At 41.9% G+C, this 24,897-nt stretch overlaps 1 protein-coding gene across 1 annotated transcript in view; it reads right to left on the reverse strand.

Moving 5' to 3' along the window:
• Nucleotides 1-24,897, reverse strand: part of SWAP70 (switching B cell complex subunit SWAP70) — a 367,323-nt gene that overhangs the window by 72,121 nt on the left and 270,305 nt on the right. The window contains exons 8-9 of the mRNA XM_086955967.1: nt 9,692-9,799; nt 4,307-4,473 (exon numbers count right to left, since the gene is read on the reverse strand). Of these exons, the coding sequence (XP_086812093.1) occupies nt 4,307-4,473; nt 9,692-9,799 (275 nt within the window). The remainder of the gene's footprint in view (nt 1-4,306; nt 4,474-9,691; nt 9,800-24,897) is intronic.

The raw sequence follows: 24,897 nt of genomic DNA on the forward strand, positions 1-24,897 counted from the left end.
GACATCATTATGTCTGTTGCTCAAAAGAAAACATTTCTATCCCTCAGCCCTGCACATGTTTGGTCTACTGGGCTACTATCAAAGTCAGCAAAGGCACTGGAGGGCTGTTGACTTAGTCAATGTATCAGACAATATAACTCTCAGCCTGGTGTTTGCCCTAAACATGACACAGAGTGCCCTTCTGAGTATCTGGGGTTGATTTACTTTAAAATGTTGCCAATATCTGCCTATCTCGGTTCATTATGCAGGATCCATCAAGGCCTTTAATACCATGGATCATGATCTATATCCAGATCCTATGCAATCATGTGTCTTGTGAAATGCTATTCAGTGGTGCTGCTTTTTTAGCACAATACTAAGCATAGGGCTAAAGGATACTTCTGACTTTATGCCTAAAGAGATTATCTGTTGTAACTCACAAGGAATATGCCGTACCATGCTGCTGTTAAACATCTTTCTCAGATCCAAGTGCGTGTTTTACAATACACGGCATTGCCTTTTCAGTCCTATGCAACTGACACATAAATGTATTAGCATGTCAGTAGAATTCAGAATTATTTTACTTTAGTCTTGGAGAACTTTAGATAGGTATCTGAATACCTTGGAGCAAATGGTCTGAAACGTAATGCTTCGAAACAGAGACACTCCTTTTAGAGTGTTGTAACTTATTAACTAACTCATAAACTGCACATTATAGGTTAATGGCATTGATTTCTTGTGGGATACTGACACGAGTCTTGATGATCAGATTAGTACAGTGGTAAAGTACAGTAGCAAACCCTCCTTTTTACATTATTTGAGCCTAGACCCATTCTTCAACTTATTTCCTCTGAGAAATGCAATTTCAATATGGAGGTTTAGATTTATTCTAAATCATTCTATAGAAATACACTGTAAACTGGCCTTCCAGGATATAAACAAAATCTGCAACTACCTCTTCAGTGCTGAGACATTCAAATTAATGATGACGTTCCTAGGTAGCCCTAATTCCACATGTATGTGATTTTGGCTTTGACTGTCGCTTTTGCAGGCAACAGGTTTTAAGGTTCTATAGCTTATTTGTAATTACATGGGGTTGAGTCTTGTGTAACTGGGAGATAAAATAGTATGTTACATACCTGCGTAGACTTTGCATTGCCAAGAAAAACACCTTCTTATCCAGCCTACTTCCCATTGTACATCACTGGATGTTATAAGATTCTGAGATCAAGTCCCTATGTTATGGAACAGGCTCCCCTAAAAAATTGCAACACGTTCCTCTGAATGCAAAAAATACCCTGTTTTCCTAGAAGGACTCTGTTATTACCTCCAGCAGCTTAGTGTAACTTGAAATGTTCACCAAACCTGCTCTTAAGCCTAAACACAATTTATATTAGTTACGAATGCTATAAGAATAAAGAAAATGAAGAAACTCAATTTCTTAGTGATACCATTACCATTTTGATTGATCCTGAATTCCAGGTTATGTGAATACATTTAGAAACACCATTGTTCAACCTTTCTTGGTTGCAAAACGTGTATGCTCAGGAATCTGTGGCTAGGCTGTCTTCTTGGCAGGTGTTAGACCTGACAGCCTTAAGGTGGTCTTCCTCCAAACCTTTTGCTTTCTCCCCTCATGTTTTGGTGAAATTCGTTTTTGTTGGCTTTAGCACTTTACCACTGCTAACCATTGTTAAAGTGCTTGTGCTTATTCCTTCAAACATGGTAAAATTGGATTACACCCAATTGGCACATTTAATGTACTTATAAGTTCTTTGTGAAGTATATCTACATGTACCCAGTGCCTGAAAATGAAATGCTTCTAGTGGACCTACAGCAGTTCTTGTGCCACCCACCTAAGTAGGCCTTTTAAAACAAGTCTCAGGCCTGCCATTGCAGCCTGTGTACAGTTATAAACTGCCATTTCGATCTGTCAAAATATGCACCAGGATAAAACCTTCATTTTTATTACATATACGTTACCCGTAGGATAGGTACTAAACATTCCATAAGGCAGGGTGCATGCTTTAAAAAGAATTGGGCATGCCCTTTTTAAGTTTTACATGTCCTGGTAGAGTAAAACGTGTTAATTTGTTTCACTACTGCAAGGCAAAGATATGCCACAGGATAACACTGGGCTACCTTATTACTTTTAATAAGTGATAACCTTTGCTTGGGAACAGGTAGAAATGACGTATGGTCTCCAAAGAAATTGTCATTTAAAATCCTCTTTTATGGTACAGTCAAATTTGAAGTCACAATTCTGAAAATCCCACTTTTAGCAAGTTGGCCTTTTGTCCCAACCATTTGGTGCCTGTAGCCCATCTCCTGGGCCATATTACTAGGCGTGTCACAAAGGGGGACTGAATGAGGATAGGATGGGTCCTCCTGACATGATAGGTGGGGGTAGAGTTATCACCAACCACAATTGCATTTCAATGGAAGCTGCCTCCTACACTCACCATGAACTTCATACTAACCTTTGGTCACCCAAAACATTCTGAGGCCTGGGCAGGAGAAGAAAGGAAATTCCAGAACAGGATGTAGGGGGAAGGAGAGTCTATATATTTCTTCCACATTAAAGCTGGTACCTGGTATAAATATTGGAGCCTGAGACCCACTCTTCCGAACGCTGCTGGGCTTGTAGACTCTACAAGAAGGAGGACTAGCAAGCTTCCCGAGGACTGCCCCACCTCCTGAGAACTGCCCTGATGCATGTGGACTGCCCTGATGCTAGAGGACTGCCTTGCTGCTTGAACTCAGGACTAACAGAGTCTTGCTGCTTGAACTCAGGACTAACAGAGTATATCCAAAAGTCAGTCTACTGGCCGCCTGTTCTGAGTTACAGGAACACAACAGGCTCCTGACCGTCTGCTTCATCGGAACCAACGCAGTACGATGCATCCCAACGCAAGTCCTCACATCAGCAGCTTCAGACCAGTGCTTCCTCGGAACGGACACAGCACGCCGCACCTCATCAGACCTCTCATCGCAGCTCACGATCTGTGGCTCCCCAGCACTGATCCAGTGTAACACATCTTGACACAAGGATCCGCAAAACGCACTGGACCAGCAGCTTTATCGATCCAAAGCAGCATAAGGACTCTCATAGTCAGCATCACAGCACCTGATCGGCAGCATTGACAGCACCGACCCAGCACGAGGCATATTGGCACAGGCCAAGGCTGGCTTAGTACCTTGTGTCTTTTGGAATCAAGTTGCAATCTCAGTGGGCAAACTTTGACCCGTTGCGGGTCTGCGCTCCAACACAGTCACCTGAGGTTGAGACTTTGTCCCAGTCCAGAGAAACAAGACAACAGTAATTGGTGCTATTTGCTTCTAATAACTATTTTGCCTAAATTCTTTTAAACTACATAACTCTGGTTCTACGGATTTGCTTTTTGTTATTGTGGTCTCATTTTATTAATTATAGATTACTACTTTCTTTTTGATTGGTGTAAGATTTTTTCTGTTGTTGTGTTTTCACTTTGTTACTGTGTGAGTGCTGCATAAATACTTCACCCAGATAGGAATTATTGTTGTTGCTTGAGTAGGGTTTTACCCCCCTCCCTCACAGTCAACAACCTATTTTCTCACGTCAGAACAATAAAGTATCGTGGAGACGTAACTGAATCTCAAAAGTTGTCGATCTATAGAAATCTACAGAAACCAACTATGCATAGTTTTCCAAGTTTCAAAAGTATGTTTGCAAATTGGGCACTAGGAATAGAAAATATGAGGATTAGCTTGTTTTAGTTGAAGGGTGGAAAGGGGGCACATGAAAGAGATACTGTCACTGCCTTCCTTACAGCCCTACATCATGCAACAGGAATTAGAAATAATCCATCGCTTCCCAGAAGCATAAGTCCTACAACAGCACTCCATGTATCCCCAATTCCAATCACTTGAAGGACCATTAAACTCCATTGGCCCATGTATGATACCTACACTTGACTAGCTATGCTGTGAGTAAACTGAGCAAGGGTATTTTAAACTCTCTGTAGAGGAACTGGATTACTGTCAGTGAAGTAAGAAGGAAAATATCAAGACACAAGGGGCACATAAGCATAATAATGACCTTAACTGCCTAAATCTGAGGAAAGAGCCCTCCTCTTGAAAATTATTGAAGGACTTTGTATTTGTATTTTGTATTTTAAATAAATATACAATTACAAAATGTGTAATGCACCATAAAAAACCTCAGGCAGCAGCGACCAACATATTAGCTGGGTACATGAACATACAAAGTTGTGGTAAAAATAGCTGTTCAGAGGGCAACCATTCAATAGGCATTTTCAATCCACTTTTGAATTTAGTGAAATAATACCTGGCCTGAAGTCTTCTCACAGTTTCCTCATCCTGGCGTGCTTGCTTTTCATCATCTAAGGCTGATTGAAGTTCTTTATACATTTCCTCAAGTTCTCGTAATCGATTCAAATTGTGCTGCAGCTCAGAAGATTTTTCAGCAACCTCCTGTGCCATCTGTAGTCTAATCTAAGGAAGGAAGGAATTGAAAAAGAAACAGGCTTATCGCGATCCATCATCTTATGAATGCAACTAGAAACATTAAGCATATTTTTAAACTTCCACTTACAGTAACACCAGAGGTGCATGTCTTAAGAAACACAAACATTAAATCACCAAAATGTTACCAGTGTGGACCTTCAAGGTACTGAGAAAAGCTTCTAGTCTGCAAAGTGCAGTGACCTTTTGGGGCTGTAGGGGGTTAGCAGCCTCTGGTTTACAGGGGATGGGGGAGATTTAAAGGGGACCCTTAAATGAAGGGTTGCAAGAGAGGAGGAGAACGAGTGACACTTAGGGATATTAACAGTACTATTGGTAATCGGGACGGGGGAGATTTAAAGGGGACCCTTAAATGAAGGGTTGCAAGAGAGGAGGAGAACAAGTGATACTTAGGGATCTTAACAGTACTATTGGTAATCGCTTGACCACATATTGAGGGCTTCCCAGATAAACTGAATTGTCGTAATCAAGACGAGACAGGACAAGACCTTGGACCACAGTTCTTTGAGTGGTGGGGGAGGCAGAGCAAAATCTTCCTTAGTGTCCGGAGAAGGCTGAAACAGGAGGCAGCAAGTTTACTTACTAAGACATCTATGGAGAGATGGCTGTCAATCCAGAAGCTCAGACTTTTTATTTCAGCTTTAAGAGGGGTTACTTCACCTAGATAGTCGGATCACTGAGGTTTTGACCGACTACCAGGACCTCTGTTTTGCCTCCACAGAGTTTCAAATTACTGCTGGACATCCAGTCAGTGATGTCTATTAGGCATTAAGTTGGGTGGAAAGTACTCATGTATCTGATGTTAGGGAATGATGATTTGAGTACTGTTGAGAATCCATGGCCAGTTATAATGTTTGCCAAAGGCTGCACATTGACATTAAACAGAGAGGGGCATAATGAGGACCCCTCAGGTACCCTATATTCCAGGATAGGATATCGGAACAAAAGGACTCCTCGCTCACTTGGAAGAGTCTATTCCTAAGAATGAGGCTAACCATTTGACAGCTGTGCCATTAATTCCTGCTTCCTCAATCCTTTTAAAGGGAACAGGGTGGGATACTGTGTCAAACGCAGTACTAAGGTCCAAGAAAACGACCACAGCTGTGCCATTGGAATCTAACATGACTTTTAAGCTCTTCAGTCATGGATAACAAGGCTGTTTCCCGCTCGAAAGCTTGTTTGTGAAGGATGAAAATCCCTGATCCTCTAGGAATGTGGAGAGATTTTCATTCACAAATTTCTCAACAACTTTATTAATAAATGGAAGAAGTGAGACTGGGTTGCAACTTTCAGGTAGTGAGAGATCTAGGGATGGCTATTTCAAGAGCGGTTTCAGCATAGCATGTTTCCATGACAAGGTGGCACTTTGCCTGTCTCTGAGTGAGTTAGTATTTTGGCCATGACAGGAAAAATTGAGTTTATGCTTTAAAGGAGAATATTATGAGGTGCTGCGTCCAGAGGAGATCCTGATTTGATTGAGGTAAGAATGTTTATATCCTCTGTTTTGATTTTGGTAAAAGTTGAAAGATTCTCCCTCATCTGTGTTTGGCAGGTTAAAGTGGCATTAGTGATTTCGGGCCCGACCTTAGGCAGAGAAGCACTGATTTTATAGATTTTTTTCCTTTAAAGTAAGTTGTTAGCATATAACATCTATCGTTAGAGGCTATCGGGCTTGCTTGAGACGTGGGCGACTTCATGAATGTGTTGACAACTTTAAAGAGCTCCTTTGTTGAATTAGCTGCATTTTCAATCTTCGCACTTATGAAGAAGACCTTAGCCTTTAAAATGGCATAATGAGTGTTTACCCCAGCTTCTTCCTTTCGTCCTGCATTCCGTTTTCAGGCTTAAAAGTTCTTCTGAGAACCATGGGGCACTCGCTCGAGTATGGCTGTTTTTCTGTACTCTCTTAGGGATTAGCTGTTCTAGCGAGTTTTCGATTTTTCAAATGTGGAGTGTATTTCAGCTATCCCTTCTGTTGTGATCGGGACCAAACTGGTCAGGATAGATTCCCAAATATCAGTATCTAATTTTGCCTAGCTTCGACGAGGCTTGGGCTGCTGAGTGTGCGATGGTTTAATTCCTTGTTTATTGAGATGGAAAGGGATCAAATAGCGGTCCAACCAGTACAGGGGAAGGGAAGATGCTGGTCTTAAGTCAGTTAAGTGATCAAGTAGAAGTCCTTTTTTGTGTGTCGGCAACATCGCTCTTGGGGTAAGCTGAATAGTCTTGAGGTACTGAATTAAATTGTTTACATTGGTGATCTTCGTATTTTCAAAGTGTAGGTTTAGATCTCCCAATACTATAAAATGTGCCTTTTGTATGCTTTGTTCTGCCACTAGTTCAGGCAGGGCCTGTAGTAATAGGGAAGGACTTTGTGGGGGAGGCGATATATTAACATCATGTTTGAGAGAGAAATGTGATATTTTCACACCCAGAGATGGGACTGGAGGAGAATTTACCATTCAAATCTTTCTTAATAACGATGGCCTCCTTACTTCCTACTTTGTTTTATCAGTCAGCATGTACTATTGTATAGTTCTGTGGGAGGGTAACCATATTATCTGCTGTGGAATCTTCTTTCAGCCAGGTTTCCGTTAGAAATAACAGGTCTGACTGGATTTCCTTAAGAAAAGTAAAACGTTCTGTTTTATGTCTGGACCTACAATTGATTAAGTAAGACTTCACTTTGGTTTTTCTTCTTTATCTTGTGTAGCTTTGACCTTTGGTGTTATTTTCTCTGAACTCCCTAAGTGTTTATTACAGAATTTACATGTGTGTTTAACTATAGATGAAGCACCTTTGGGATTTAGGCTGTGTGTGCAGTTCTTACCTAGCGGTTGTTGTAGCCGATATAGTTCTTCCTTCAAATAAACTATCGGGGTGCATGGTGGATGGGCAGGGGTTCTGGACCCATCCGGACATGGACAGGTGCTTATAGGGCTTGTTAAGTAATGAGCCAGGAAAAACAAACAGAACACTAACTGTAATAGCAAATACTCATCTTCACCCCCAAACCTGGCGCTCAACACAGCCAGCGCAAAATGTGACATGTGGTTCGTTTTTTGAAAATAAAACAGTTTTAAAACACTTCAAATAATACTAAAATCCTCCCTTTGTTGAGCAGTTACATTTGTATTCAGGCTACTGAGATGAGGTCAGGACAGACCGCATGTCCACGTCATCAGGCTCGTTAAGTACTGATCCAGGAAAAACAACTAGAACACCAACTGTAATGGCTTCTAGACAAATTCGCCACCAAGCCTGGTGCTCAACACAGCCCGTGCAATGTGCGATGTGCAGTAAGTTTTTAAAATCAAACGCAGTTTTAAAACAGCTTAAACAATACAAAGATCCTCCCCTTTGTTTAGCGCTTACATTTCTATTTAGCCTACTGAGATAAGGTCAGGAGTGATACATAAATACTGTACCTATGTAATAGGTAAATAAATACCTACGGGCAAAAATAAATTTAAAAAAGCAATAAAGTAATTGCAACTCTTTAATGTAGTTACCACCGATACATTACATAGCACACTTCTGTGATATGCAGTTCTAGTTTTCAATGTATACAGTGCCAGTATAAAAAGGAATTTCTGCAGCCCGGGACACAGAAAAGAAAATCATAAAACACGATCAAGGCAACAGAAAATACCAAATGTAAACAATAACTAAGCATTACATGAGGATAAACTAAGTTAAGTATATTATCTTGAAACCTTTTTATATGCAACCAATAATCACAAGAGACGAATAGATGACACAGCATAATTTCACAATCTCTGACCAATGAAAATTAAAGCCCTACATCGGAAAACAGCATGAAAGGCAGCAACTGAGTGCCTATTTCTAGCAGGTTGAAAAGATGGAGAAAGTCAATAAGGCAGAGCAGAGCAAGTTTCTTAACACATTCACAACCACTACACAAATAATGAAATTGAAAACATTGCAAAACAGGCGTCATATGCAACAGAATTAACTAAGATATAATATAATCAGAATTCTCAACTCCAAATGGATTGGGAACAAACAAGTGAAGAATAGATTGTAATGTGAACAGTGTATATTAGGAAGTACCTGGTGAATATGGGATTCAGCAATCAGGCTTGCCTACACACGTACAACAAAGATGCTGATCCACACCTATAAAGGTCTTCACGATCAAAGACCAGCATATATTAACCACTACATGAACTTCTACCAATCAACTTTTTTCTCTGCTGACCGAATGCAACAGCTAAACTAATCAGTGAACTGATACTTCAGAAATCCATTTACATATGATAAACAATACTCCCATTCGATGCCCCTCCACAACAAACACATGCAGATCTATAGGCATAATGTGGTCAGGCTTAGTCTCAAATACCCTGTGAAGCCTCAAAGTGCACAGCGTTTTATCCATAAATGTCCATAAGCCTCACATGCATTATATTGTGTCAAATGGCAAAGCCTTGAATGACTAATGAGCAACCACATCAATGCACACAGAAAGCATGCAATACTACAGTACAGCCTACTCGTTTATTGGTAAAGGCTCTACTGCCCAGTGCAGAATTCCCATGCATAGCGATAGCCCCAATGCCAGGTTGAGCTTCCCTATCTGCTGGATAAGTCGGTGTTGCATAGTGCTTCCCCTCAATGCCTTCCTCAGCATTAACCTCAGATCACCAGTGAAACCTCCCTATATCATGCACAGTTACCTTTCCCAGTGCAGCAGCAGTAACCTCCCCAAGCTCCAGTCTAGTTACTTCTGCCATTAGTGCCTTCTGACTGAGGAGACCAGGGTCAGGATACACGTAGGGTGATGGGCCCTACCTGTGAAGGTATCTTGCTCTCTAGAGGGGCAGGTGTAAGCTATGCATGATACTGTGCCTCTTGGGTGCTTGTGGACTGCTGACATGATCTGACATATTGAAGTGCAGAAGAGCCCCCTCACCTTGCCCATCTCTGATCTTCCTCTCTAAATAGGATGTTGTTGAGATGTGAGAGGCAAACAAATGTGAGGCACAGGCAATGAACAATATGGTTTGGGTTAGCAAAACAAAACAAAAGAGTAGATTTGGTACTCATATGACCTGCCCCCGGTAACATTTGTTTGGCTCAACTTTTGATTCACTTCATTGAGATAAATGTGCATTGAAACTGATCATCTTTACAACCAACGTCTGTGTGTAGTGGTTTATTTTACCTGCTGCTGTCTTTCCAGCTCCTGGTTGAACCTCTCTTGCAGTTCCTGTTGGGTCTGAATACGCCTTTGCTCCTCTTCTGCGGCCCGGGCTGCAGCAATCATTTGTTCCTTCGCAGTCACATAAAAACAAAAAAGCAATTGTATTAAGATTTTCTCAATGCGTACTGCAGATATTGCTCTCAAAACTGTTACCAGCCCAAGACCCCTTGTAGAAGAAATGAGCACCTATAACACCACTGAGGTAGATTGCGGAAAGCTGAAACATTCTCAATTATGTCATCTTCACTACTACAGACTGAATAATTAGTAACAGCAACAAGAAATATCGATGCTGTAATGAAAGTAGTTAGTCTAGGTCCAAGATTGATAATTAGCCTCCCCTTATTTTGCAATAGACAGCTGAACACTTTTGCTGAATGCAGGAAAAGACATCTCTCAGCATCCTGTCGCAGACTGCTGCCTAACCCTCTGATACTATGCCGTCCTACTAACTGCTGGTTCTACAGGCTCTTTTAGGGCGTGGAGGTTCCTGTTATGAACTTGTTTCATTGTATGATTGATGCTGATTCAATTTGCATTTAATGAAAACACATTGTTGTTTAACCATTTTGAATGCACGGATTACTCAGCATCCCATCCATCGTCTGTTTGTGCAGCATTTTTCGCTCTAAGTGGGAAGGGTGTGCCTAGAAGTGGGTCCCTTGCTCACTGTGCCAATGGGTTCAAGCTAGCCTGGCTGATAGAGGGTGATGCCCCAAAACCTGTCCCAAGATGACTGTTTCCGGTCCAGGGAGGACCTGGCTTGGCAGTTCATGCTGAACTGTTCACATGAGAAGCAGGGTCAAGACTGATTTACATAAGGCTGGGTCCAAACTGGGGGTGCAAAAGAAGAATGGATTTAACCCACATCTCTTGACAGTGGACGAATGTTTGATTTGTTCAGCATTCCGTCCCTCATCTGTTTGCGCAGGTTACAATAAGCATGCATTGTACTTGCGCTTCTGACTTAGTCAGCCTCCTTTTTGTACTGGTACTTGTAAATTAGGATTCACAAATGACTAACTCAGCGTCTGAGAACTGTAAATTATCTGTATCTTTTCGAAGTCTTCTCCTTTCTTTTCGGGAGGATAGACGACACCTGCTAAAGCTCTAAATGTTTGGAGTTTTGGTTTCTGTCGTGTGTCTTTTCCAATGCTGTTCATAAGCTAAAAACGTATAAAGGTTGGCAAATTAGGGAGGGAATTAACATTACATTGCACATTATCTCAGGAGGGAAAAAGCAGTCTCACCGAGGACTTGTTTTTATGTACTTCTGCTTTCATAAACTTGTTCAGACTTCAAGGATGCGTTAAGACATTGATTCTACCCCCCCCCCCCGCACATTACTTCATAATAAATAGCAGAGACACAGAGTGTCTACTTTACTTTGCATGGAACACAACAGTGGGGGCCCCCGTTTGCGTCAGACTAACTTCCAAAACTGATGATCCCTTCCCGACAAATCATCATTTAATATGGATCTAAATGTAAATATCTTTGCAACCTGAGGTCGACACTCAAGTGTCAACCACCCATCACACAGCAGAACCAACGGCAAGCAATGAGGAATAACAATGACCTTTGGAATTTTTCAGAATTAATTTGGCACAGTTTAGTCTTAATTCAGGTATAAAGTTACAGGGCTTTACCGCTTGGACACCCATTTTAGTTTTACAAAAAAGCAAACGTTAGTGATGCTGGTAGGTCGAGTCTACCACTTTGCGCAGCTGTCTGTTGGAAAGCAATCTATTGTCAGCTTACCAAGAACTTTATTGTCACTCAATTACTGGATTCTTAGTGGATGGCTTGCCTTTGTGAACGTCATTAGAGGTCACAGCTGCGACCCCTGGCTTGCCCTTTGCGACCCAAGCCACTGCCGTTGCGACCCCTGGTCTCAGAGGGGCAAAATCAGTGCCAGGAACACAAGGGCTGGTCATCCATAAAGGACGCCACTTTCCTTGTTTTCTGTAAAAAAACTTTTCTCAATTAGCAGAACAGAATATGAAATATGTGAAATCAACTACATTAAGTAGATATCTACTCTTTACTGGTATTGAGGTCTGTAAGAAACGTAATGACTGTAGATATTAATGAGATGAGCAATGTATTATACCTTCAATACAGTTCAAGAGCAATGTTTGACTATTGTTCTCCTTAATGAGATGGGTCAGTTAAGTACCTCATCCGAACAGTGATGAGACACTGTTTTACACCAACGAGGTCACGACTGACGGTGGCAGTATACGTGACAGCCAGTGAGACAGTGACCAAGCACATACTCACACATGCACGAGGGTACAGGTATGCCCGCAATGGGCTTCATCCCGGAACACTAACAAATACAAAATAATTGGTGCAGGGTGGAGTGACAGACCCACGCCCTGAAGAAATTGCAGTGAGTTATCTTTGGGCAATGAAACATGTTGGCTTTTAATGAGCAGACACACAGCTCTGAATAAAGGTCCATTAGCCAGTGTGGTCTAGCTCGGTTTTAATCAGGACAGGCAGAGCTAAGATCCAGGCTCTGTAGTCCTTAATGTGGGTTAGATCCTGTGGCACATCGGATTTTCACTGATGTACAGGCAGGTTTTGACATCCTAGCACCAGTGTTCATTTCTTTTTTTTTCCCTTTTTGCACTTTCACAATTTTTGTTTGGGATCGGTGGTTGCTGATGAGAACCTGAGGTAGCAGGCGAGTACCATCTTGCTCACCCCCATGATGTTACTCCCGTGAAGCTCCACCACCCCTTTTCACACATTTTTCTTTCCCTTCTTTCTCACCTGAAGGACTCTCTTCACACGAGGGGAGGGATTGATGGGGGATGACATTGGTCGAACACAACGCAACAGTCTAATTTTAAATCATTTGAAAGTGGTGACCCAGATCCGTAACGTATAGACGGTATAACTCTAACCGCAGCCCCGACAGACATTATAATAGTTGGGTGGGGGATCTGAGGAGGAAAATCACCGTGTGAACAGGTCGGTTGTTGTATATGGAAGTACCTCATCTGACATAATACTAAGTGAACGGCTTCACATATATACACTAGCCAGTGATAAACGATGCACAACCAGGCCTTATGGACAACCCTCAGTAGTATATAAAATTATCCTTCACATATTCCTGAAATGAGCAGAACGGCGTACTCCATGTTAACAATGCTGACAATCATACTGCGAGTCACCCGTAGACTATACATTCTACAACAATGTATAATGTCTCTGAATTTTCACTGACTTTATGAAAATAAATATCTGCACTGGTTAAATCTCCAGGTTATATAGTAATTATGGATAGCAGGGCACGAGAACTCTTTAACATTAATATGTGCACAGAAATTCACAGGTGAATAATGCACTGTAAAGAGATGCTTTTGTTTTTCGCACGTTTTGGCAACAGGCCTTTGAATTAAAGCACAACTTATTAGAAGCATACATCTGCAAATCACACTAGCGCTTCTCAATCTCTACCTTGTATAAATGCACCTAAATCGTCCATGGTAGTTAAATCGTGCACCATTTAATTTTTATAATTCAGAATCAGATGCATTTTCAGTACTACACTGCTTTTATTTTGTACATGAACACATATACATAAAGTCAATACATGTTGAATATGTTTATGGATCCTTTCCCACCTACTTTATTTTTTCTAAAATGATCAAGAGTTTTTACAAAACTATTTGATAATGTCATCAGTGAAGTAATCAATTATGTTATTTAACAGGTCATGAATGATGTAGTAAGTGAGATCATAAGCAGTGCAAGGCCAGGCCGCAATGTATGTGTTCAGTAAACTGTAACTGGAGAATTTTAGTGATTGTTTGGTATTTGAACACCTATAGACAGACAGACAGACAAACAGATAAATAGGCAGATAGTTAGGCACAGGTTTTATCAGCGTTCAATAAAGGGCCCATCAGGTGCTCGCCGTTCGACCTTACAACATCAAGTCATAAAAAGAAAAGCATTAACCCAAAAATGGAGAGCCTACGCACTACATCCTGAGCAGTCTGTGACAGTGGTACCTTTGGATATCATTACAATAATATAGGGTTTCCAGAGAAACAACTTTGTTAGATCCTTTGGTCAATTCTACTACCGATCAGCGGCATTGCCATTTATTGAAAGAGTCAGCACCAGGACCAGGAGATAATAGTGGTGGCCGGCACAGATCGGTAGTGGTAGGAAGAGAGCGAGGCGGGATGTAAAAAAAGAAACCTTACCTTATCACTGCCGTGTCTCTCCAGCCTCTCCTCCGTGTCAGGACTCGGCCGGGACAGAAACCAGGAATAGTTGTGATTGGTCCGAGTGCCATGGCTCGGCACTCAGCCAGGGAACGGGAGCCTGGGGGGGTTCTCCACTCAGTCTGTAATGCAGCATGCGTGGAAAACATGCACAGAGCGCATGAATGTTTGGCCAGCCCAAAAGGGCCTGCCAAGCATTCATGGGCACTTGGTGTGGACAAACCACTCCTAGCCCTGCCCTGTTATGAGAGCAGAGCAGTCCTTCCCGCCCCGGCCGCAAAGCAGGAGGATCCAGGACCGGAGGGAGAGTCTTCAGTTCTGCGGCCTCACAACTGATATTAGGCAAAGTGAGAATCTAATGCAATTCAGGAGGAAGTTGAAAACCTGGTTGTTCCAGAGGCTAGAGTAATATACAGATCTACTGTTACTGACCCGCTTTTGACGGACTCCCTTCTTTGTTTTTGTCTGTCTTGTCTTGGGGTTGGCCTTCTTCACGTACTATGACAACAAGATAACTCTTAGCGCCAGGATACCCGTTGGGAGACAGTGCGCTATACAAGTTAAGCTTACATTACAAATAAAATAATAATAACATTCAGTTATTATCATTTTAAAAGTAGTGGGGCGACTATCCTCCGCCATAGCGGAGGAGCCTCCACTGGGAGATAGTGCATTTACAGGAATACCTCGAGTAATGGCAACACAGCACGATTGTGTCAGCCATCTCAATGAATGTAGCTGGTCAGCAGTTTTCTAGAATACAGTCTTAAATTGAGATGTTGGAGAATTTAAAGAGTGGTTCAATTGTTTTAGTTGACTTTAATGAGGTTACTATACTGAATGATGCTACCCATCGGAGTCCTATCTAAGGTTGAGAGATTAACTATTTTAGTGACCATGCCGGGGCAGGTGGTGGGATTAACAGTCTTGCATCACCTGAGAGTGGCAAGAAAATGTGGTTATTCTTTCCCTTGAAGCAAGTCGAATGTTCAGTTTATCTTTTCAGACATTTGGGCAGGATTTACGTCCCAATAGTTGCATGAGTTTACCTCATCCTTCTGTCAAATATGTATTTCAGACCCACGTTACAACTGCCCGTTTGTAAGGGCTTGTTATCCCAAACCGCGTCCCTGGCTACACTGGGACGTATGCTTTCCCTATCCAGGTGGTTGTCAAGAGCACACAGTTCTTCTGCTCAAGTGAGTCAAGCTTTGCATTTTGGACCTAGAGAATTGCTGTAGGATTTTGGTGTATCAGAAAGCATTTTCCAATGTGCCATAGGTGCCTGTATAGTGGGAGATGCTTTTAAGCGTGAGTGCCATGGAGCATGGTCAGGTTCTCTTTTCCTTTCAATGCAATGACATGTGGCCCATTGGATGGGTTGATGCCCACACAATCCAAAGGGAATGGTTCTAATCTCAGTTTCTGCACGCACTGGATCCAAACCCATGTGACTGTGGGCACTGCATTTCTCAAAAACGTAACTATGAGTAATGTAACATAAACGCATAAACTGAGCAGTATAAAAAGAATGTGTACGGAAAAAAAACAATTTGCCCTTTCGAATACCATCTCAATTACATCTCTCTACTTCCTTTCACCCGATAAAATTCAAGACTGTAATTCAGTTTCAACCCAAGCGTGCACTCTAATTGTAAAACTTCAGTCTTGCTGCAATAAAAGGAACTTGTAAACTTCCCTGGTGCTCCTTTGTTCTATATTTCCCTTTGGGCAGACATGTTTTTAATAGGTCTCAAAGGTGTGGCTTTTCTGGTCTACGGGCAAGGGAGAGTTCAGGGTTTTACATTTATCTTAGGTTTTACATTTGCAATGGTCTGTTTCAGAACAGCATTGTTGGCTACCTCTTGCCTTCACTGTGTGTGTTCTCTGTTATGGCTCTGTATGTCATGTTATCTGTGGATCCCGTCCAGGCTCTTGTATCATGGAGCCCGGCAGCTCTTCAGTGAAACCTAGTTCAGGAGTCAAGTTGTCATAAGAGTCCTGCGGAGGCGTGAGAGCAATGTGTGTTGTAGTTGTGATTAATATTTTTGACTACTGTGATTGCAGTTTACTTATTTGTTGCCTGTGCATGTTTCCCATTGCCATGTACTTTTTTAGGTCGAGCCTGGGCAGTGCATGTGCTGCTCTGCGATGCATGCTGTATTGAGGTATGGCATAGAAGCTCCGCCCATCTTTTCAATTGGCTCCTTTACTGTCCTTTCAAAATCGATGCTTTTTATTCTTGAATAGGCTTAGTACTCCCTCCTTGGTACCACCTTGTCTGAATTTGTAACCTCCCATGACTGGACTTTTTACTTGTGATGTTACATGGTCTGCTTTATCTAGTTGGTGAGCACTATTTTCTTTAATGATCTTCCCTATTCCACCCAAGACGTCGCTGAACGCCACCACATTTTATATTGTCATTAGTCATGTATTTTTTTAATTTGCAGCGCGGTCAGCTTTAACTTTAGCAGGCATGCTTATTTAATTATTTAATTTACAGTATGGTACGCTTTCACTTTAGCAGCTGTGCTTATTTTTTAAATTTACAGCGCGACTGTTTTCACTTTACCAGCCGCGCAAAAAAAAGCTTTCTATATTTATTTTTACACGCTGTGTAAAAGCGCCCCATAAGCGCTTTCACTTTAATGTTGGCAGTGCACCTTTCTTTAGACACTGCTCACTGGAACCTGAATATGGTAAGCAGCGTCTAAAGAAAGGGGAGCGGCCACCATTAACGTGGTCTCGCATATACAAGAGTTTGAGCTTTTAGAATTAGTAATGACAAGGCCTTTTATATATGTGTTGCTTTGAAAAACACATAAATATAAGGCATTATCATTTACGATGCCAATAGCTTAAAATCTAGCAATTGCGATGCCCATTACATTGAAAAATCTTATCTTTTTTAGGGATTTTGGGAACACTACGTGGTTGCTAGAGCCTGCTAAGTGGTGTTGGAAGGTAAGACTGGCCAGAACTGCTCCATTTCCGGTATTCTGGTAGTTAACCAGTAAAGACACAGCACTCTTTGCTGCTTTTTAGCTGTTCATTTTGTTTGTGGGACTAGTAGTCTTGTGCATCTACCAAAACAGAAATCTGGCATAAGTGGCTGTTTGATCCCTTCACACTACATCCTCTTCGCAAAGTGCATGACAGTAATGCGGGTAGGTGAGTTTCGCCAGTGCTGGGCTTCAGGATCTCTGTTGACATGGAGGGTTTTTTCTGCTTGAAATTTCTGTCTAAAAACACAACCAACAAGCACTGGCAATTCCAATGGATCAGGCTTTAATGTGCTGGACCTTACACTCACAGAGGCACACTAACCATCCTGCGCTCCCAGAGGCACCGCTCATCCTGAATTCACAAGAGGATGTAGTCTTAAGGCTAGATTGGTCGACCTCGAAGCTGGATAACAGAGTTTGAGTCTTGGCAACGACGCTCTACATCCTGTGATTCTGGGCAAATCACTTAATCTCCCTATGCCTAACCAAAATGAATGTGTCCTTCTGTAACGAAACTGGTGCTCATGTAAAGCGCTCTGATACCCGATTTCTCGGGTCTAGTTTGCACTACATAAAACTCCAAAATAAAAAAAGGCACACCTCTCAACTTGCATTCAGACAATCCCCCACTGTAGGCTCAGACAATATGAACCCTGAACTATGGCTCATACACACCCACTCATCCTACACTCACAGGAACACTGCACACCCTGCTCCCATACCGACACTCCCTTTGGAGTGGGGTAGGTTGGGGTGGGCATATTAGGGTAGGCAGATTGAGGTGAATTTTTGTGGGTAGATTGTGGTGGTGTAGACTGGGCAAATTGGGGCTGGGTGGGGTAGATTGGGGTGGGTAGTTTGGGGTGAGGCGCAGTGGGAAAGATTGAAGTGAGGTAGATTGGGTAAATTGGAGTGGGGTCAGTTGGGGTACATTGGAGTGGGATAGAGAGGGTAGATTGGTTTGAGGTAGATGGGTTGGACTGGAGTGGGTTAGGCTGGATGGGGTAGATTGGAGTGATGTAGCAGGAGTGGGATAGGCTGGAGTAGAGAAAACTTGAGTGGGGTAGACTGGGAAATTGTAGATGGGGTAGATGGGTGGGGTAGATTGAGTGTGGTACATTGGGGTAGCTTAGGGTAGATTGGGGCGGGGTAGATTGGAGTGTGGTAGGCGGGGTAGCGTAGATTGGGGTGGGGTAGGTAGGAGTGGGGTATATTGAAGTCAGGGAGATAGGAGTGGGGTAACCTGGAGTGGGGTAGGTTGTGGTAGACTGGAGGAGGGTAGATTGGAGTAGGTAGAGTGGGGAACATTGGGGTTTATGGAAGTAGACTGGAGTAGGGTACATTGGGGTAAATTGGATTGGTGTAGACTGTGCCAGATTTGAGTGGGGTAGACTGCTGAGGAGTAGACTGGAGTAGAATGTGGTAGATTTAATTGTGGTGAATTGGAGTGGGGCAGATTGGAATGGAGTAGACTGGGTGGGGTAGATTAGATTGGGGTAAATTGGGTGGGGTAGATTGAGGCGAGGTAGATTGGAGTATGGTAGATTGGAGAGGGGTAGGTTGAAGTAAATTAGATTGGGTACATTTGAGTGGGGTAGATTGAGTGAGAGAGATGGGGTAGACTGAGCTAGGTTAGGTGGGGTAGATTGGTGCTGGGTAGATGGGTGTGGGGTAGACAGGAGTCTGGTAGATTGGGGTGGGGCACATTGGGGTGCGATAGATGGGGTGCAATAGATTGGGATGGGATAGATTGGTATGGGGAAGACTGGGTGGTGTAGATTGGGGAAGACTAGAGAGAAGTAGGTTGGGGTAGATTGGTGTGGGAAGATTATGGAGTAGTAGAATGGGGTGGGCAGAATGAGGTAAATTGGGGTGGATAGATTGGGGTGGTATAGATTGGGGAACATTGTGGTTGATTGGGGTGGGGTAGATTGGTGTGGGTAGATTGGGTATGGTAGATTATAGTGGGGTAGATTAGAGTTGGGTAGACTGGGAGAGATTGGGGTAGATTGGAGTGGGGTAGGATGGGCAGGATAGGTATTGGTGGGGTGGACTGGAGTGGCTTAGATTGAGGTAGATTGGATTGGGGTAGATTTCAGCACGGCAGATTGGAGTGGGGTAGTTTGGGTAGAATGTAGCAGTTGGATTGGTGTAGATTTGATATTTGGGTAGAGTGGGGTGGACTGGAGGGTAGGTTGGGTGGGATAGGTATTGGAGGAGTAGATTGGAGTGGCTTACATTGTGGTAGATTGGATTGGGGTAGATTTCAGTATGGCAGTTGGGGTAGATTAGAGTGGGGTAGTTCGGATAGAATGTAGCAGTTGGATTGGGGTAGATTTGATATTTGGGTGGGGTAGATGGGAGTAGACCTGTGTTGGTTAGATTGGTTTGGAGAAGATTGTAGTGGGGTAGATTGGGGTACATTGGAGTGGGGTAGATTAGATGGATTGAGTGGGGTAGAGTGGGACAGGTTGGAGTTGGTTAGATGAGGATAGATTAAGTTGGGTGGATGTGAGTAGATTGGGCCAGGTTGTAGTGGGGTGGAGTTGGGTAAAGTGCAATGAAATGAAGAAGCACGTGGAGAAAGGGGGAGAAGAAGTGCCATAAAGATGGAGGAGCAGTAGTGTAATGAAAAGGGAGGGACAGTATTGTAATGAGGAGGGATAGGCAGCAGTGCCATGAGGTACTGGGAGAATTATTGCGATGAAGTACATGTTCCTTTTTATTGTGAAGCCAATTTGTTTTGAAAAGAGAAAAAATACTTTTCCAGCCCAGGGCCCATTTCTCCCACTGCAGGAACAAGTAGAAAACCCCAACTATCCAGGTTTCACATGCTTAGCAGCTGCTTTACATGTAGGTATTTTGCTAATAAAACATTTATTTTGTGTACGTTTTTTCTTCGCATAAAATTTGTGTTCCAGGAAAACTACTGCAATATTGAAAAACTCTGTTTCACTGCATATCAGCTTAGGAGGAAAGAAAAAAACAGCTGGGGCAGGCGGGTGAGACAGAAAAGAAGCAGATGGGGTTGGAGGGTAAAAGAAGGAACACAAATGATGGGCAGGTGGCAAGGGAAAGGAGTGAGTGAAAGCATAAGCACTTGTTTGAAGTGCTTAAACACTATTAAAAAAGTAACTCAAAAAAACGTGAGCAGTTGATGGACACAAGTATTTGGCCCATGCTCTAGGGAAGGGCCAAACACAAGGAGAGGCATGACGCATGCATTCCATGACAAATGGGAACGAAGGATATGAGGGCGATGTGGAAGTGACAAATGGTAATCTAGGTGCAGGCTGTAGCCCTCTAAATGTAAACAACATGTCTCGAAGAGACAGCGCATGCTTGCTCTAGCCTGAGACCTAAAAACTGGTTTTAACTGCATTCAATTTTTACCTCTGCACAGCGCTTTTAAATGAGCAGTTTATTTTAACAAAAATCGAGAAAGAGAAAGCACACCACAAACCCAGAATCTGAAAACTCTACAAATGACACTGGAAAACCACAAACTGAAAGCTACAAACAAGACAGCACGGGTCTAGAAATATGATTTCAAGAAGACGGTGACAGAGAATGTCCACATCTATTTACCACCACTCAGAATAATTGCTCATTCTCAATGCTACTTTACTTTTTAGGTATTTTACTGTACGTTACAAAATCTTAAGAGGAATGTTTTTGTGTTTCATGCAATTATTTGGGTGCCAGGGAGCTGGCTGATCACAATCAATGACTGAGAGTCTATCAACATAGATGACTCGTTAAGAGTGTGCAAACCTACCCCTCCTCACCATCCTCTCCTCGCCTTCCATCCTTGTCAGACCTGCCATCAGTTCACCAAAAGTTATAGCGGAAGGGAGGCTCTAAACTGAGGACGTTGTCTAAATTACAAAGACAACGAAAACCATCTCCAGCAATACCAGGTGCAAGCAGCGGTGACTCGGGATGCCATCTCTTACCCATTAGCCCTACATCCTACAATCTCCTACCATTCATGTTTTCTTTTTCCTGTTTTTTCCCCTCAAACACAGCAAAAAGAAATCAGAAAGTGCTGGTAGCCAAGTCCTACCTATTCCTCGCTGGGAACCATAAAAGACTTGGCTTACCCAGCATCCTCCTGCTTTTTTCCTCTGACAGGTAGAAGAATGTCAGAAGTGGAGGTTTCTTCCAGTTTGAGCCTTCAGCGATGAGCTTCTTCTAAACTAGTTTGCCTACTGCTGAGCTTTAAGCAAAGGAAGGTGATGGCTTAATTTTATTACAATATAAAGAAAACAACCTTAAAAGAATTTGCTTATACACTTAACTGAAACTTTTTTTTTAATGAATCGAAGAGAGGAAAGTGAAGAAACACCAAAAATCAATGTAACAATTAGTCTTGACTTAATCCTCAAAGTATGAGTAAATCGATTCTGGCGTACCTACCTGAGGTATAATCCATTGTTGTATTCACATAGTTGTCATGTTAATTCAATACTCAAAGCATAATGAGGTTCAATTGCAGTAAATATATATACACACATATATATATAAATAAATATTTATATGTCCAGCAGAAAAGCCACAGCACTCGGCTCTTGCATAGCTTTTGAAATTGAATCAGCAACAATGGTGAGTTTTATTTAGCGCATGCTACTCTATGACTATTGGAATTTTCATACAGGCTTTGCTCATAGGAGCCACACTCCGGCAACACGTGGATTCGGTCTTCCTATCAGAATACAGAATCCACACTGTGAATTGGAATATGATGGATCTATCTCAAGGATTGGCAAGATGATGTTGAGGTTGCAGGGTCATATGGCAGTGTTTTTCAAGTGTGCTATGGGAACGCCTGCATATGTACCCTTTAATACTTAGTCTTCTCAAGTATTGTTCTGCAGCATCACAGGAGTTCAAAGTATTGATTCCATAACCAGCCCAACTTATACAATCCATAGTTTGGTGGCTGGAGATGAAGAATTTGTCAAAAGGTACTGCTCTTTATATGGGCGACACTTGCTTAGTAGGAACAGATGTAAATTATTTTGAATGGGGACCAAGTTGGAAAAAGAACCAACTCAAGGGCAATGGTCTCTCTCAGGGAGCCTGCACACTTCCAGTTGGAGTGATATGGCTGCCATTTTCAGGGCTCTAAACATTCAGACAATCTATTTGAGAGCGGAATGTCCTAGTGAGATTGGACAATATGATAGTGGTTCCATATGTAAATCGTGAGGGAGGAACCTGTCCAAACCTCTGGGGTTGACCACCAGGCAGATGATCACTTGGACAGAATTTCATTTGCGATCACTGAGGACTGTGTACATATGGGGTGGGGCAACAAGAAAACAGGTGACCTAAGCAAGTGTTTGCCTCAATCTCAGAACATTTAATTGTCTCCTCGGATTATCCAGAAGATATGCAGAAAGCTTGGGACTACATTCCTACATCTTTTAGCAAATCAAAGAAACAATCAACTTCTGAATTTATGTTCAAAGTTTCATGAAAAGGTTCCAGGAGGGTGGATTTGTTGATGGCGATTGGCCAAAAAAAAAACCACATATGCACTCCCCACTTTTCCTTAAACTCCCCAACTACTGATCAAAATCAGGCACAGCGCTCAGGAGGTCATTGTCATTGTCTACTTTGCTCAAGAATATCGTGGTTTCCTCTTCTTTGGTCTCTAGAACCTCGTTGGCATATTTTTTAACTTTATCCCCATTACAGACCACTACCTTTCATTTCCTCTTCAGATACATTTGCAGCTTTCAGTTTGGAGATTGAAAGGGAGGGGCTATGGAAGACAGGCATTGTATCACACTAAGTCTATACTACAGAATTCCATAAAGCCTTCCACTCTCAAAGCTTACAGCAAACACCGGTCTACTTTCCAAATTTGGTGACACAAGAAACGCTTTTCTGCATTATTTTGTGATTTTGCAGAAATCTCGCAGTTTCTGAAGGAAGGTTTTGAGAACAATCTTTCAGTTTCAACCTTCAAGTATCAATCAATAGTCTGCAATTAAAGCCTTCAGTTGACCCTGGGAGAATGCAGGTATGGGTGAGAGCTCCGCTTCACATCTTTTGAACAGGAAATTATTGGCTCATCCTCACATGATACACCTCTGTGGTATCTTTCTTTGATCCTTTAAGTTCATAGAGGTCTCCCTTTGAGCCCATTGATGCAAAGACATTATGTTCTTTACTTTGAAATGTACATTTTTGGAGGGAATTAGCCTGATAGGACGATATGAGAACTAGTAACCTTGATGAGCCGACCTCGTTCTCTTTCAATTCTAGAGGACAGATCTGGTCTACCATCCTAAAGTCACAACACCTTTGTTTTTGATCACAGGAGCTAGTGTGGTCTGTTTCTTTTCAGCTCCCACTACTCTAGAAGACAAATGACTAAATCTTCTTGTTGAAAGAGAACTATTTCGGCGTACATTTAAAGAACCCATGAGTTTAGGAAATCTGGTCATCTGCTGAGTTTGTATCTGCTGGTCAGAGGAAAAATATCAAATTAATCAAAATGCCCATGTACATTAAATAAATCTATTACTGATTTAAACCCTTACTTGACACCTTGCATTACTAAAATAAAAAAGTAGAGTAATACACTCTTTTTCCAATTATTCTTTACTTTAATTTGTATCTAGAAAAAAAGTGAAGGTAACAATGTCTTAGATCCTCATTTTGAAATACCACGAGGGGTTGGATTTCTCTATGTTCTCTCCATTAGGGTTGCTTGCTTTGTTGTGTGGTTTTTATTTTTGTCTACATGTTTTGTGCTTTGTTGTAATTTTGTAATTGATTATTTAATGTACAAGTGGCATTTTGTTGATTTTTATATTTTCCTGGTTACCCCAACCCCTTGTGAGTCAGGATACAACCCATTTGTGCTGTATGGATAGGGGAAAAATGCCTCGCCCGCAGCCGTAAGTAGATGGATCCAATATATGATTGCTTTAGCCTAATCATTGGTGAACTGACCTCTTCCAGAATGATCTCCAAGAAAGGCTAACAAGGGGCTCACCTCTTCATGGGCAGAAGTGAAGGATGTCCATGTGTCTCAGATTTCCAGAGCTATATGTTACTTGTACATCTTCCGATACATTTGTCCAGCATTATAGGTTACAACAAGTTGATAGTGAGAACAAATCCCCGGGTGTCTGGTCTTGGGTATTAATATCATTAAAGTTTTGTAAAGCGCATAGCTTCTGTGACAGGGATCCCCAGCACAGAGCAAACTCAGGCAGAGCAACAATTCTGTGTTGAATTACTCATGTATAGGCTATCCTGTTTTAGGTTTAAACAAATAATAACTGATAAAACCCCACTCAAAGGGAAATAGCCCTCACCAGAGTAAACATATAAACACTGAAAAAACACCTGCACAACCACAAACTAAATGTCGTTCAAAGAAAGAATAAAGGAGAGTGAAAGAGTAATTTTTATTTCTTCCTGAAGGGGCCAACACAATGTAACTTTGTTATACAAGGTAACAGCACAAAAGACTGGGCTATCATTATTCTGCTTGAGGTTTGTTGTTTAGGGATGTCACTAAAATATTGTTTTTTCTTCATTTGCTTTTTTCAGTTTTGTGGTCTTTGGTCTAACGATGCAGAGTTTAGAAGAATGTTTTAGGTCTTGTTTAATTATTTTATAAACTAGAGAATCAGGAAATAACAAAATCATATTTGATTGTTTGTCTACGTTTGATTCTTTTACTGATAGGTAAAATGGCTGGTTTCAAAAGAATCTTTCCCAATATATACCATCACCATATACCGACAGAGAAAGGGTAAACCTCCTTGATACATCAGCCACTTTTCTAGCAAGTAAGTATTGATAGAAGATGAATTGCCAAACACCCCAGTGCTTTAAAGATTTCAATTAAAGGTGAAGTGACAGGTATATGTGAAAAGAGTGC

The sequence above is a fragment of the Lissotriton vulgaris genome, chromosome 2_1 (genome assembly GCF_964263255.1).
Source record: "Lissotriton vulgaris chromosome 2_1, aLisVul1.2, whole genome shotgun sequence".
In the NCBI taxonomy this organism is placed as follows: Eukaryota; Metazoa; Chordata; class Amphibia; order Caudata; family Salamandridae; genus Lissotriton; species Lissotriton vulgaris.